Below are 15,992 nucleotides of genomic sequence, written 5' to 3' on the forward strand. Positions count from 1 at the left end.
AAGAGGGTAGTAACTGTGTGAGTGAGAAGATCGTCATAGATGAGTTAAAAAGAATTAAAAGGCTCGTCTATTATAATCATTAAAAAATAAGAAGTAGAGATGAAAAATTACAATGAGCCAAGAGCTAAAATCAAGGCATGGGAAATGTGAAGGGAGAGCTGAGACAGATTGATAAATATATATAAATATTTAAATATGCAAACATACGTGTGTAAATATATGTAATCTCACGCACGCACACATGTGCAGGGGGCAGGGCAGGAGAGAGAGGATCTTAGGCAGGATCCACGCCCAGCACAGAGCTTGACACAGGGCTCGATCTCATGACTTGGAGATCAAGACCTGAGCTGAAATCAAGAGCCAGACACCTACCTACCTGCGTCACCCAGGAGCCCCTGGAAATATTTTTCGAAATTATGTATATATATCTCGTGCGTTGGGACAGACCTGTAAGAACAACCGTCCAACTTACAGTCATTACTTCTCGGAAGACAAATAATGTATTGAGTAACGGTGAAAGGAAATTTTCACTTTCATTCTATTTGCTTCTTTTTTTTTTTTTTTTTGCTGTTTCATCACATGTGCATATTATGCATCAATAACTTTAGTCTAGAGGAAAAAATCTGAAAGGAAAGTGAGATAGAGCTTTAAGAAAAGCAGAAGTGCCTGGCTTCCTGTCACATAGATCAGGATTTGAATTTCATCTTGAAATGAGTATGTTCTTACCTACTTCTGTGTTTTGATGATCAAATGAGGTCATTATTTAACATCCTTAACACGGTATCTGGCACGTAGAAGGAGCTCAATAATGTCTGGTATTTATGCACCCACTGAGCAGCCCCCACCCACATGCAGACGCAGCCCGTGCACGTGTGCCTACTTGCACGCCCCAAAGAGAGGGGGGGATGGAGAAGGACACGTGAGGACCCAGAGACTCCGCAGCACGTGTGTACTCTCCTCAGAGTGCTTTCAGTTTGGGGGTGAAAAAGAAGAAAAATAAAATAAGGAGAAAATGGACATGTTTTTTATATTGCCTAGCTGGCTAATTTCCAGAAGGGACTAATAATAAATTATGCATTTATTGACAACTTCACTATCAGGAGCATTTAGTCCAACATTCTCATTAAGAACACTTTGCATGTCCAAATGACATTTTAAAAATACAGCTCTAAGAACAGGAACCAATCACAGCGAATACTTTCCAAGGGCCAAGAGTCATAATGAAGAGAGTTTAGTAGGCAGTGTTATCTCAATATAGACAGAATCTATGAATAGGAACTAAGAGAATTCTGCGAACCTCATGATAAAAGATCAGCGTAATTAAAATAAGTATTTTTCTAAATGATGTACTACTAAAAATTAAGTGTTGCTGGGCTAATTCCTAGGTTCCCAAAATGTTGGCTTAGGCCATTTTTACCCTGTGATTGTGTGGCCTGCACGTGAGTTCTTGGTGTGCAAAGTGAAGAGTCTACCAAAGGCCAAATGGAAAATTAGTGCCTGATACTTATACTAGTATTTGACAGAACTAAAAATGAATGGCTGTCAAAACACTGCCTGCAATTATGGCTCCAAGAGATTAAAATCTTTATTATAAACCTGTGAAATGGAAATTCTGATTTATTGACTACTGAGAACATGGGATCCAGAGTCCGACACAGTGCCTCCTGCCTCCAAGTTAAAGCTTCCCCGGCCTCATTCAAAATTTCACAATGAAAAACACAAAACAAAACAAAACAAAAAAATTTCACAATGGAAGAAAATGTAGAAATTAGGAAATGGAAATTCATTCATTCATTCAATGGACATCATGTACAGGTTGTGTGCTAGGAATTGAGATACAAAGACGAACAAGACATAGTCCCCGATATAAAATAACTTACACCTACTAGAAAACAGATACAGGTACAGCAATAATTTATTAATCTTTTCACTTTGCCAAGAAAAGAAAAACTGTTAATAGTCAATGTCCAGGGGTTACCTGAGATTTTTCTGGGACAGAAATCCTAGATGCCTACAATTGGGTTAAATATGTCAACACATAATAAATCATTTCTAAGACTACTGATACTCTTTTCCACATTGCTTTTCAAAAGGGCTGGCGTGGAATATTTTTGTTAGAGGGAATAAAAAAAAAAAAAACCAATAGTGGAGGAGGGTGGATGAGCAGGAGATATGCAATTGTTCATGCCTTTTTTTTTCTTTTTTTAAAGATTTTATTTATTTACTTGACACGTAGAGCACAAGCAGGGGGAGTGAGAGAAGGAAGGGAGAAGCAGGCTCCCCATTGAGCAGGGGCGGCTCCATCCCAGGACTCAGGGACCAGGACCTGAGCTGAAAGCAGGTGCTTAACTGACTAAGCCACCTCGGCGCTCACTCCTGTGCCCTTTTATTCAAATATTAAATAAATATCATTACTTTTAAGAAAATTTTCAAACATCTAATTTTACAGATAAGAAAAATGAGACAAAGTAATTAAAGAATCAAAAAATACAAACTTGGAAGAGGTACTCGTTATTCATTTAATGTCACTCCTGTACATCATGAGAAATACATAATTGGAGAAAGATCAAAAACAAAAATACACAGGTGAGATACATTCAGTCATTTAAGTCAGAAAAGTAAACATCCTGCTCAAGAGCTCTGGAGACAAAGAATTTATGGGTCCTTTCAGAGCCAGGAGGAACTCCACAATGACCGCGTCATGGTTTGTATGGAATTCCTGAAATATGTGCATATTTGGATGCCCTTGAGGACTGCAAATTTTAACACATTTAAATATCTGAAAATTTGGTATCAAAACATTAGTGGAAAAAGAGGAAAGAAGAGCCATGGATGTAACCACCATTTCTCTATGCTCACATATTTTTTGCTACTGTTATCACCAAAATGCTAACCAGCCTCCAAAAATACCTCCTAGATTTCCCATAATCCCGTAGGAACACCAAACCCTAGATAAGAAGGCCTGACTTAAATGTACCCATTATCCTTCGTTTAGATATTTTGCCCATACTAGTATAGTATTAAGAGTAACAGATTTCTTTGTTTCCAACTTTCCCCACCACTTAAGAAAGTAGTGCAAGTTTTCTCTAAGACCCAGCCCGCAGAGGAAGATTTCCTGTAGCAGAAGAGACAATCTCCTGGTTTTGCAGTCCAGACTCTTCAGGTAGAAAAATAGTCTTGGATGCTGCATTAGTTTTCAGGGCTTCCATCACAAAATACTGCAGACTGAGTGGCTTAAGCAATGGAATTGCATCTCTCACGGTTCTGGAGGTTAGAAGTCCAAGATTAAGGTGTCAGCAGGTCTGGTTTCTTCCGAGGCCTCTCTCCTTGGCTTGCAGACCACTGCCTTCTTGCTATGTCCTCACACTGTCTGTCTTCCTCTGTGCTTGGTGCCCCCCCCACCCCCCGGTATCTCTTTGTGGGTCCAAATTTCCTCTTCTTATGAGGACATCAGTCAAATTGGATCAGGGCCCACCCTAGAGCTTCATTTTAACTTAATGACTTCTTTATAGGCATCTCCAAATATAGTGACTATAGGTACGGCAGGGGCGGGGTAGGGGGGCGAGTTTTAACATATTAGAGGGAGGCACACTCAGCCCATAACAACCACCAGGACGCATCCATTTTTCAAGTTCTGGGCTTTCTGAAAGAAAAAAGTTAATTAAAAAAAAGTTAATTAAAAAAGTTAAAAGATTTTTTTTTTAAGTTGGTTTCAGAATAGACATAAAATACATGTCTCAGGTAGCGTTGCCGAAACGTAACCAACAAAAATAAAGCACATCGATTGCAATCGAAGCCAGCTGTGGCTGACGCTGTGGGCCCCGGGCCGGAGGCGACCGAATGCCGACAGCGATGGACGAGCAGGTGTGGACGCACCGGCCAAGCCCACGGGTCTGTTCCCAAAGCCTCAGGCAATACGTGGGCCTGGCTGCCGTCTACAGCCCCCACCTCCCAGAAGGAGGCCGACAGCCCACGAGAAACTCGGTGTAAACTGAACTAGCTGCGTTCACCCCGAGTTTATCCATATTTTTTTTCCAACTTAACTGCTGGGAAATCAAGACTTCCCATCATATGCTGCAGAAGTAGATTATTTGAATCTGACCCTGAAATTCAACATTTGTCCTAATTAATTAATTTCAATCCACTGCTACATCCTTAAAGATCTTCCTGAATCATAAATCATTTAGTATTTGAGCTCTCTCTGCAGGAGCAGCTCATTTCATACTTTAAACATTTAGGTATTTATTGAGATACCTTCATGAGACGTTTCCTATCAAAGGACTTCATCCCACCATACTCTCTCCCTTCACCATCAAAAATAAATACACTCTGGACGCCTGGGTGGCTCAGCAGTTGAGCCTCTGCCTTTGGGATCGAGTCCCGCGTCGGGCTCCCCGCAGGGAACCTGCTTCTCCCTCTGCCTGGGTCTCTGCCTCTCTCTGTCTCTGTCTGTCATGAATAAATAAATAAAATCTTAAAAAATAAAATAAAATAAACACACACAAAAATAAATATATACACAGGAAAAAACCACAGTAAAATTTCTATGTAGGTGTCTCTTCCTGTGGCAAGAACAGAAAGGGAGAGTAGAAAAATCACTTTTTTTTAAATTAAGAAACTTCAGGGATTTAAAATTCCTAAAGAAATCAAATGAAAAATCTTCCTCATGCAGATCTACCGCCATCTTACGGCCACCGCCCAGTATTACAAATCAGCTTTTGGTTCTATTTAGCTAAATGACTAATATTTAAGGGCTACCGAGTTTAATGTTTAGGCTTTTATGTATTTTATCTTTTTCAAGTTACTAAATAAACTTCATTGTTTTCCCTTAAGCAAATTAATGGAAAGATGTGGAGAGCAGATCATATAAAAAGTTAACGTTACAATGTTTACTTTGGGGTATTTAGAAAAACGCATTTTTTAAAAAATGTTTTCTGGGGAGTGGGGAGAGAATCTTAAGCAGGCCCCATGCTCAGGGCCAAGCCCGACGAGGCCTTGATCTCATGACCCCTGAGATCATGATCTGAGCTGAAATTGTGAGTTGGAAGCTTTTATTTTTAAGATTTTATTTATCAGAGAGAGCGAGTGAGCACCAGCTGGGGGAAGGGGTAAAGCGAGAAGCAGGCTCCTCGCTGAGTACGGACCCCGACGCGGGGCTCGACCCCAGGACCCCGGGATCATGACCTGAGCCGAAGGCAGATGCTTAACCGACTGAGCCACCCGGGTGCCCCAGAAAAACACATTTTAAACTAACGAAAGAATAAACAAACAGACCTCCCCCTGCCATTTAGGGATCTCTCAAATACAAACACAATCTGCCACATTTGACCCGAGAGCATCGGTCAGGGGCAAATCTCCTACCGACTGTACTAGTTGCTGAGACTCCTTAAGAGACCACCACAGACGCAGGGGCTGAGGTCCAGCATCAAGGTGCCAGCTGGGAAGGTTTCAGGTGAAACCCTTCTTTTTTTAATTGCATGTGCATATCCGGTGTCATTTCCTCTCTTTGTACGGACACCCTCATGTTAAATGAGGGCTCTACTCTGCTGACCTCATTTAACCAACCTCAAAGTCCCTATCTCTAAATATAGTCATATCGGGGCTTAGGGCTTTAGGGTATGAATGGGGGCGGGGAGGGGAGCCCTGCGACTCGGCCTGCGACACTGACATATTTAATGTATCACTCCAAGAACAGAAGTCAAGTGGCCGAGGAACACTGAACTCTTGGTTGATAATAGAACAGCTGTGGTACTTTATCAGCACACGTACAAAGTTTTATCAGTACAGTATGAAAAATTCAGCTTTTGCTTAATGTACAGGGAAAAAAGGAAATATTTTTAGGTGAAAATAAGCCTATGAAACAAAAAAAGCCTTTTAGTTGAAAATAAGCTCTATGGGGATCCCCGGGTGGCGCAGCGGTTTGGCGCCTGCCTTTGGCCCAGGGCACGATCCTGGAGACCCGGGATCGAATCCCACATCGGGCTCCCGGTGCACGGAGCCTGCTTCTCCCTCTGCCTGAGTCTCTGCCTCTCTCTCTCTCTCTCTCTCTGTGACTATCATAAATAAATAAAAATAAAAAAAAAAAGAAAAAGAAAATAAGCTCTATGAAACAAAATACAAAACATTTGTATTTAAGTGCAGGGTCAGGAAAGGAGTTGGGGAGGGAAAGGGGACCGTGGCACATGCTCTTAAAGGGACTCAGACTGAGGTTTGAGGTATAGGCCAGGAAAAGCGGATACAGCTCCAGGAGGGCTAAGAGCTCTCGGGATGCCTGGAGCGCACGGTTGGCTCAATTCTGGCCCAGAATGTGCACGTCTAGACTCCCTAGCACAGAGCTCTGGGACTGGACGTGAGGAACACAAGAAATGTAACAGCGGTCACGCCGCAAGGAGAAATGTCTGTCAATGGGCCTCTCCCAGGGGTAAGGGCCAAGTGCAGTCCCAGGGACACCCACATCATGAAAACCAATTCTTCTGTACTTTCCCCTCCAGCGACGGATGCACCTGTTACTAAGGTTACAGGTTACTAAGGTGAGTCCCTAAAGAGCCTATTCGCCCGGTCAAACCGGATGCCCTTCAGGGAAACCTGTGGCCTCTACCTGGTGGTTTGACCTTGGCAGGAATAGTCTGGGGGTCGAAGAAGAACACTAAGGTCCATGCTCCACGGACAAGACAATCGTAAGAGGGGAATAGGGACAAGCTGTGAATCAATCCAGGTTCTTCTCTTTTGGTTTTTTGTTTGTTTGTTTGTTTGTTTCTAAAGATTTTATTTATTTGTGGAAGACCCAGACAGACAGAGAGAGGCAGAGACACAGGCAGAGGGAGAGGTTTTTCTCTTCTGATTCACAGACGTTAGGAGCACGGTTGTTGGACTCTTAGTGAACAGCTCAATCTTCTTGCGGATTGTTTCCTCTTCCTGCTCCAGAGAGATCTGTTTGGGGCGTTTAAGAGTTAGAACGGAACAACTATACATTTTATTCAAATGGGCCCACGAGGTATAATAAGTGTCCTACCAAATTGAACTATTTATTGCACTAAATCAATCCCTTGATTGGCCTATTGGTCTCATAAGGTTCAGTATTTCTAAGGGTTAATAGTCATTCTCAATGAATTATATTTTCATTATGTCCTAACTATTGACATTTTCCCCCACTGGACAGTGTTCCTTCAGATTTAACCCAGAAGTAGTTACAAAGATAATAGACTTGCACTTTCTGTTTTTTTTTTTTTTTTTAATGATACTGTGTTTTCTCTTTTGAATAATTTTAAGGATCTCAAAGTCCTGGCCTTTCACATGGGTTCTCAAAATCAAATGGTTTAAGCATCCATCGTGACTTTCATCCTATGGGCCTAAATGGCACCCCGGGGACCAGGGGCCCGGGTGGCTTGGGGGCAGGGTCGGCGGGTGGGCCCGGGAGAGGGGTGCGGGGGGGAGCCGGGGGCGGGGGGGCGGGGGCGGGGGCGGGGGGAACGTGCCCGGGTGTCCGAGGCCCCGCCCCCGCCTCTGGCCACGCCCCGCTCCCTGGCCCCGCCCCCCAAGGCTCGGCCCTCTCCCTCCGCGGGCGCCCTGCTCCCTGGCCCCGCCCCTTCCCGCCGAGCTCCGCCCCGCCCCTCCGCGGGCGTCCCGTCCCTGGCCACGCCTCTGGCCCCGCCCCGCTCCCTGGCCACGCCCCTTCCCGCCGAGCTCCGCCCCGTGCCTCCGCGGGCGCCCGGCTCCCTGGCCCCGCCCCGCTCTCTGGCCACGCCCCTTCCCGCCGAGCTCCGCCCCTTCCCTCCGCGGGCGCCCCGCTCCCTGGCCCCGCCCCGCCCAGGCCACGCCCAGGCCACGCCCCTTCCCTCCGCGGCGCCCCGCCCAGGCCCCGCCCCTTCCCCGCCCAGGCCCCGCCCCTTCCCGCCGCTCCCGCCCGCGCCCGCCGGGCTCGCCGCGCAGCCATGGCTCAGCACTTCTCGCTGGCCGCCTGCGACGCGGTGGGCTTCGACCTGGACCACACTCTGTGTCGCTACAACCTGCCCGAGAGCGCCCCGGTGAGTGGCGCGGGGCAGCTGGGTCCGCGGGGCCTGCCGCCGCCCCGCCTCTGCGCGGAGCCCGCCTCCCCCGCGGCCGCGCGGAAGTGAGCATCCCCGGCCCCGCGCGCGGCCGGCCCCGGGGGGGGGGGGGGAGGGGAGCCCGCGGGGGCGGGGGCGGGGGCGGCGGGCCGCAGGGGGGAGGGCGGCGGGCGGCCGGTGCGCGCGTCAGCTCGCAGCCCCCGTCCCCGGGCCCCGGCCGCGCCCCTGCTGAGCGCCCCTCCGTGTCCCCGCGACCACCCGTCGGGGCCGGGACCCCCGCGCCGGGCCCTGGACTCTGGACCGGGTGAGCGCGCCCTGCGCCGCCCGCCGCCCGCCGCCCTCGGGCCCCTGCGCCCGGGCCAGGTCCCGCCAGGGCCCCGCAGGTCCCACCCCTGGGCTCGGAGGGCGGAGGGGGACACAGGTCTGGTTCCGCACCCGCAGGTGAATGGGCCTTCCTCCCCCATCCCTCTGGTTCCATTAGAAAACTGGTTGTAAAGGAATTCACGGGATTTTAGTCAAATGTCTAAGCATCTCGGCCGGAAACCAGGAAACCAGCTGCCCAGGAGCCCGGCGGCCGGGGCGGGACCCGCACCCGCACCCGCACCCGCAGGCACCGCCCTGGGGCCCCCATTACCGGCTCTGTGACCTTGGGCAACTTACAATTCTGTTTCCCCATTTATACAATGACACGAGGAACTGGGTTTACAGCAACAGGCTGCGAGAGTGACCTGGGCAGTAGAGCCCGAGGGCTTAGAGGGCTTAGAGCAGTGCCTGCCCGTCCGGGGCTCCTCTGGGCGCCTCCAGACCACTCCTAGGCCTCACCGTGGGAGGTGAGAGCTCCAGGCCCCAGACACAGACGTCACCGGTGCTGCTGCCCGTCACGGTGAGGCCAGGGTCCCAGCCAGCACTTCAGGGACCCAAAGGTGGTCAAACGGACGAAAAGCCACAGACCCTGTGAAGCCGCCGATGCCCCGTCGGCCCTGGGCTTCGGGGTCCGGACGGCCTCACAGGACCTCGGCTGTCCTGGAGGCCCGGGTGGCCGGGCTGGGGCCTGTGGGTGCATCGTGTCGCACGGCGTGAGCCATTAACGAGTGACCTGGGTCAGGTCAGCTGCGTTGCCCGGGCCCACACGGCCACGGGTTTTATTAGCTCTCAGACAGAACAGCCCAGCTGGCCACGGGGCTTTGGGTCCCTCTGCACCGGGGCCTCAGGCGCACCCCCCCAGTCGGGGCATGTGCAGGCCCCCAGGGGTCTGGACTGGTGGCTCCCCTCCCTCTGGAGGGGTCAGGGGGGACATCATGAGCCACTCCCTTCATGGTGTCTCCACCGTCTTCGCCCTTGTGCCATCTCACGCCCCAAAGCCTGTCACGGGCTCGCTTAGACCAGGGTGAGTTGCTCACGAATCCTCTTCGACGCCGCCCAGCCTGGGCCCAGCCCTCCGTCCTGCCCCAGATTCAAGGGCAGGTGAGGCGGCCTGGGGACCCTCGTCGGAGGGGTACAGGGTGTGGCCGGGATGGACCTTTTGCCTGGTTTTGCTTGGTGTATGCAGTTCTCTAAAAATTTGAGGGCAGCTCTTTACAGACCACCCCCCCCACCATCCCCACCATCCCCACCCCCGTCAATGACAAAACTGAAACAACCAAGGAACAGGTTTGTGTCCTTTATCCAGGAGGGAAATAGTCTGTGAACCGGGGAAGCACCATGCACTGAGGGTGGGCACAGGAGAGCCGTCGTGACGGGGTGCTGGGTGGGTTTAGCATGGGGGGGGGTTAGGTACGTTTACAAAGCCTCGTCAAGTCTTAATGATCTCCAATCCTAAGAATTCAAGAGTAAGAATGATAATCATTCTCGGTTGTTTAACTGGACGCGGATGGTGTGATTCTGCGGCATCGGGACCGCAGCTGCCTGGGGCTCTCGGGGGCAGGTAAGTTGCTTGTAAAGGGGAGTCAACCTGCAGAACTTCACAATTATATAGATATTTCTCCCCCGTCTGCCCCATGAGTGACTCCAGTAGGTTTTCAGGTCTATGAAATTAGGAATGAATAGTGTATTTTATATTTAATCTTTATTTCTTCCCTCTTATTTGTAGCTCATTTACAACAGCTTTGCTCAGTTCCTGGTCAAAGAGAAAGGATATGACAAGGAGTTGCTAACTGTGACTCCTGAGGATTGGGATTTCTGGTAAGTTCTTTTTTTTTTTAAGGTCTTCCTATTCTCTCTGGTTCTAAAACGCTGCTGATAAAATTTTAATGTCTCGTCTCCTATAGAGATATAAAAGTGAAATGTGAAACTGAGTCAAAGGACAAAATGCCTTCTATATTGAAAGTTTCATGTTTCATGATGTGGAGGGTTCTCGAGAAGTTAAAAATAGAGCTGCCCTATGACCCAACAAGTGCCCTGCTGGGGATTTACCCCAAAGATGCAGATGCAGTGAGACACCGGGACCCCTGCACCCCGATGTTTATAGCAGCAATGTCCACAGTAGCCACACTGTGGGGGGAGCCTGGGTGCCCTGGGACAGATGATGGGTACAGAAGCCGTGGTCCTATAGATACAAAGGGACATGACTCAGCCCTCAGGAAGGACAAGTACCCACCATGGGCTTCGACGTGGGTGGAACTGGGGGGGATAATGCTGAGTGAGTTAAGTCAATCAGAGAAGGACAAACCTGGTCTCACTCATACGGGGAATATAAGAAATATATATTCTATATTTTGCACTGAGGGGAAAATTCGAGAGGGAGACAAACCATGAGAGACTCTTGACTCTTCGAAACAAAGGGTCACAGAAGGGGCTTCGTGGCAGATGGTTGGGGTGACTGGGTGACCGGTGCTGAGGAGGGCATACAATGTGATGAGTACTGGTTGTTATATGTTGGCAAATAGAATTTATTTATTTTACTTATTTGTTTTTTAAAGGTTTTATTTATCTATTCATGAGAGACACAGGCAGAGGGAGAAGCAGGTTCTATGCAGGGAGCCTGACGTGGGACTCAATCACGCCCTGGGCCGAAAGCAGGCGCTCAACCAGGCGCTCAACCGCTGAGCCCCCCAGGGGCCCCAGCAAATAGAATTTAAATTAAAAAAAAAAAATGCAATGGGCAATCAAAAAGTTTTATGTTTCATGAATTAAAGCCTTTTCTGCTTTAAATTTAGACTTGTTTAAATATGTAAATAAGCTAAAAGCTTACTGACTAATTTGGATATTTTTGTGTGGCTGAAGTTTGTCACAAGTTTCAGAGGTTATTAAGAACTATCTCTAAAATGTACATTTTTTTTAAAAAATTTGCTTTATCACCTTTCAAATACAGAACTGTGGAAGAGGAAGCGTCGTCGTGTTTTGGGCGTGTGTCTGAGCTGGGACATTGGGTTTTCTGTAATTTGGGTAGACGTCCCTACGCCTAACTCACGGCTCACTCCTTTCCTGAGAGGCTTGTCCACTTCCCAAGGCTTTTTGTGTCCCTCTTCCTCATCTAAACAACACAATGAAAATCCTACCCTGTGAAGTTGCTCGGTTCACAATAATAATTCTAAAACACACAAAAACATGCAGAAGTGATTCTAGAGCAATGATGTTCATCTCTACCTCTGCCGCGTTTGGTTGGCCCTTTTGTAAAAAGAACAAACATTTGCCGTGTGAAACCGCCGACCCTGGGCAGTTTGCTGTGGACCCCAGTCCCTGATGCTTCTGACGTAGCCCCTCGTCGTTTGTTTGATTCTCTCGATATCCAGTGGCCCTTATACTTCCTTGCTTTTATTATTCACGATAACGGGTCTGTACCCACTTTTATCCCCAAATCCCACAGGCCTTTTACAGCGAGGAACCCAAAACTTCGTTTTTTGACTTTGTTTTAATGGTTTTCAATGACATGCCCTGCCCAGAGGGCAAGTTTTTATGACCCGACCTAAATGGAGCCAATTTCTGAAGACTATGGGAGAGACGTGCCTAAGAACGTTTCTGGTGGAACCTAAACGTGTGCATGTGTGCCTTTTATTTAATGAACGGCATTTGCACATTTTAACATACCTACAGACGTAGCGTGATGTTTCCTTTTTTGTTTTTTCAGCTTTGGATTCCTCTTTTTTTAAAAAAAAAAAAAAAAAGATTGTATTTATTTATTCATGAGAGACCGAGAGAGAGAGGCAGAGACACAGGCAGAGGGAGAAGCAGGCTCCATGCAGGGAGCCCGACGTGGGACTCGATCCCGGGACCCCGGGGTCACGCCCTGGGCTGAAGGCAGGTGCTCAGCTGCTGAGCCCCCCGGGCGCCCCAGATTCCTCTTTTTTAAAAGCATGACGATTTTGCAGACTCAACATGCTGTCTTCCATTTCCTCACATGACAGTTTTCCTTCCTTACCTGCTCTGTGGGTGCTGCTTAATTTTAGGATTCCTGGATTTTCTTACTTGTTTGACTGCCGTCCGGGTCACATGGGTGGGGAGTCCCTTTGCAGCACTGTTTGACTTTTTGAAAATGTAGCTTATTTCTTCTAGGGTTAGCTGCGTCTATGCATTGATTGGTAATCACACTTTTCTGTTTTAGCTGCAAGGGCTTGGCACTGGACCTGGAAGAAGGGAACTTCATTAAACTTGCAGATAATGGCACCGTGCTCAGGTAATAACCTTTACCTGCCAAGTCAGAACTTTTCCTCCAGGACACTTTGTATAGCGTTTGCTTGTTAAGGTTTGGGTCAAATAAGATCATTTTTTTTTTTTTTTTTAATCACAGGACAGATTGTGTGCCTGTGTTTCTTTGTATGAAGTGTTTGAACAGTTTAAATAGCGATCTCAAGGTCTAGTTTTCAGGTTAGCTCGCCCGAAATATTTGCGGGAGGTGCAGTGGAATCCTAATGGCTTGCCCGTCTCGCTGCCCAGAGAACCTGGGGTATGTTGGGTCAGAGAAGCACATGGTGGCCTGGAATAAAATTGGGTTTCTTTTATGGAGGAAGGAGGAGAGAACGGGTGTTGGGGAGGGTTGGCGGTCGGTGCACACCTGCCCTTTCTCCATCCTCGTCCTAAGGGGCAGAGAGCGAGAGCGGGGCCGCCGCCAATTATTTGGTTGCTCGTTTGCACGCGGCTTGCCCTGGGCAGCTGGAGCTACAGGGTCGGGATGCGTGGACGGGTGTCTGCGTGGACGTGTGCCGTGCACAGCACAGCCGTGACCATGACCTTGACCGCGACCTTAGGTCCCTCAGGTGCACTTTGCCGTCTTCGGTGGGAGTTGGAGGCCTGAAGCGAGTCTGTCCGTCCTCCCGGTCACTGTCCCTGCCCCGGGGCCGACCCTCTGCCTCCACCCTGTGGCTTCTTCTCAGCTTCGCAAGGCCCGGCTGGCCTCTGGTGCCCGTGTCCTGCCCTGAGCGGGTCCCGTGCGACCGCACAGTCCCCCGTCCCTCTAGCCTCACAGCCCCGCAGCGCTGTCCCCTTCGGAAGGAGCCCGCCCGGATTTCCCGTTTGTCCTCTCGGTCCTCGTGTCCCGGTTGTGTCACTGCCGTGGCCCCAGGCCGGTGTCATGGGCTCACGTGGGTGTCTGTGGACCACTCTTCCCCGCAGAGCTCAGCGCCGCGTCTTGGGAGGGGGCTGCGCCGCGGGGCGGGTCCAGGGCGGCGGGGACCCCAGGAGGAGTTGGGTCGCGCGGGGCCCGGGCAGGGGAGGCATCAGCGGGCTGGGGGCAGGGGCGCTCACGAGCACTGTCCTGTCTCCCGATGCCAGGGCGAGCCACGGCACGAGGATGACGGCCCCCGAGGCGCTGGCCCACCAGTACGGCGGGAAGCCGTGGAAGCACTTCCCGGGCGACGTGGGACCGGCCGGCCGCTCAGGTAGGCGCAGCGCTGTGGCCTTCCCTGCCCGGGGCCCCCGCGCCGCCCTGCTGCCCTGTCTCCTGCCCCGTGTTTTCTTTCCCTTCTGTTAAGTGACCTCATGTGCTGTCCCGCTGTCGCACTGCGTCAGGAAGCTCTGCGGGTCACGGAAACATGAAGACCCCTCTCGGAACTGACCCTAGGCACTGGCGGCCGTGAGCCGACACATGCCAAGTGCACTATTCTAAACAAATGGGCCGGATTGTGACCGTCTGGTTTTCATTTGTTCTAAATCTCTGGGCCATTCCCCCACACTACGCTTTTGAAGCTCACCTGCTCTCCAGAAAGCGTAGGGACCCGAGGGGCGCCCGGCTGACCCCGTTGCTGGAGGGCGGCTCTTGATCTCAGGTTGTGAGTTCGAGCCCCATGTTGGGGATAAAGATGGCTTAAAATAAAATCTCATAGGTCGCCTGGGGGGCTCATGGTTTAGCGCCTGCCTTCTGCCCAGGGCATGACCCCAGGATCCCGGGATTGAGTCCCACGTCGGGGGAGCCTGCTTCTCCCTCTGCCTGGGTCTCTGCCCCTCCCTCTCCTTGGGTCTCTCATGGATAGATAAATAAAATCTTCAAAGAAAAAAGAAAAGAAAAAAAAAGAAAAAGAAAATGCAGTAACTTGAAAATAGTTGGCGTTACCCCTTGTTACAATTAGGTTTGCTTTGTCACATCCATTGTCTTTTGAGAGTTTGTTTTGATTTTGTCCTGAGATGAAACGAAGCGAGTGCTCCTGGTGGAACACGTGGAGAGGAAGGCAGCCTCCACGTTGGGCGTCGGCCTTCACACACCGAAGGCCCGGTGGCCCTTGGAGGTTAGGTGCATGTCTGGAGAGCACTTTACTCAGCTTGGGACTGGGAACGCTGTGGTCCTTCCAGAAGCAGGCAGGTGTCGACAACGGGTTCCCAGAAAGGCCAGGGCACAGCGGAGTGCTTCACCCTGACATCCATTCACAAACGGCCGGCGCCTTGAAGAAGGCAGCAGGAGAAGAGCAGACCCAGGGGCCCCACAGGTTGCTCACCGCCCTGCCCGCCAGGAGGTGCCACCTCCCGGAATGAGCAGCCCCCTCTGGAGCTCAGCCTAACCCAGGAGGACCTTGGAGGCCACCTGCTCCTAACTGGGGTGCTTAGGGAGGCGTCTCCTACTCATGCACTCAGCGGTCGGGTGGTGCTCAGCGGCTGGCCAAGTGGCACTCAGTAGTCAGGTGGTGCTCAGCGGTCAGTGGCGCTTGGTGGTCGGCCAGGTGGCGCCCAGCGGTCAGTCAGGTGGCGCCCAGCGGCCCGGTGGCAGTGACACATAACAAAGGCCTGTTGTTCCTGCCAATTGGAAGGGAAAGCTGATACCTTTACAAAGAAATAGTGTTTTTTCAAGGCAGAGACATAGAAAAGAAAAAAAGCCTGCGATTCCACAGCCTGGTTAATCTTTGTTTACATCAAAAAAAAAAAAAAAATCATGTGAGCCTATGGTTAGAAAATTTAAATGTCATAGAAAAGAAGAGTCAGTTACGTGATAGAGGTTGTGTCCCGTGGGTTAAATGCTGGGATGCTGCGCCGCCCAGCCGTCCGTCCGTCCATCCGTTCACACACCTCCGTCGTGCCTGCTGTCTGGCCTTTACAGGCGGGGCTGCGGGAATGCTTCTGTACCCGTATGTCTTGCACTTTGGTGCAAATACATACTTTTTTTTTAAGATTTTATCTATTTATTCATGAGACACAGAGAGAGAGAGGCAGAGACACAGGCAGAGGGAGAAGCAGGCTCCATGCAGGGAGCCCACCGAGGACTTGATCCCGGGTCTTGGGGACCACGCCCTGAGCCCCCGGGCGGTCCTGGTGCAAATATCTGGAGGGTAAATTACTAGAGGTGCAGCTGCTGGAAGGACATGTAGGTTTGAGGTTTTGAGCCGTGAGGCCAAGTGGGGCCTTCGTCCAGGAGAGCGTGCTGAGGTGCGCTCCCCCCAGGACACCGAGGGCTGGGCCGTGGGCAGACAGAGGCATTTTACTGGCTGGTGATTTGAGAACCCCGTTTCGGCGCCGCTTTTCCTTAGCAGCCAGTTCCCAGGGAGCGAGTCCCTCCACCCTGTCCCCCAACCGGCCGAGACAGCTTGG

The 15,992-nt window shown here is 50.4% G+C and overlaps 1 protein-coding gene across 1 annotated transcript in view; it reads left to right on the forward strand.

Annotated features, from left to right (window-relative positions):
• Nucleotides 1–7,876: 7,876 nt before the first annotated feature.
• The window catches only part of NT5DC1 (5'-nucleotidase domain containing 1), a 118,805-nt gene continuing 110,689 nt past the window's right edge, over nucleotides 7,877–15,992 (forward strand). The window contains 4 exon segments of the mRNA XM_038555012.1: nucleotides 7,877–8,024; nucleotides 10,135–10,226; nucleotides 12,586–12,657; nucleotides 13,752–13,858. Of these exon segments, the coding sequence (XP_038410940.1) occupies nucleotides 7,932–8,024; nucleotides 10,135–10,226; nucleotides 12,586–12,657; nucleotides 13,752–13,858 (364 nt within the window). The 5' untranslated portion in view covers nucleotides 7,877–7,931.

Source organism: Canis lupus, chromosome 12 (assembly GCF_011100685.1).
Source record: "Canis lupus familiaris isolate Mischka breed German Shepherd chromosome 12, alternate assembly UU_Cfam_GSD_1.0, whole genome shotgun sequence".
Lineage (NCBI taxonomy): Eukaryota > Metazoa > Chordata > Mammalia > Carnivora > Canidae > Canis > Canis lupus.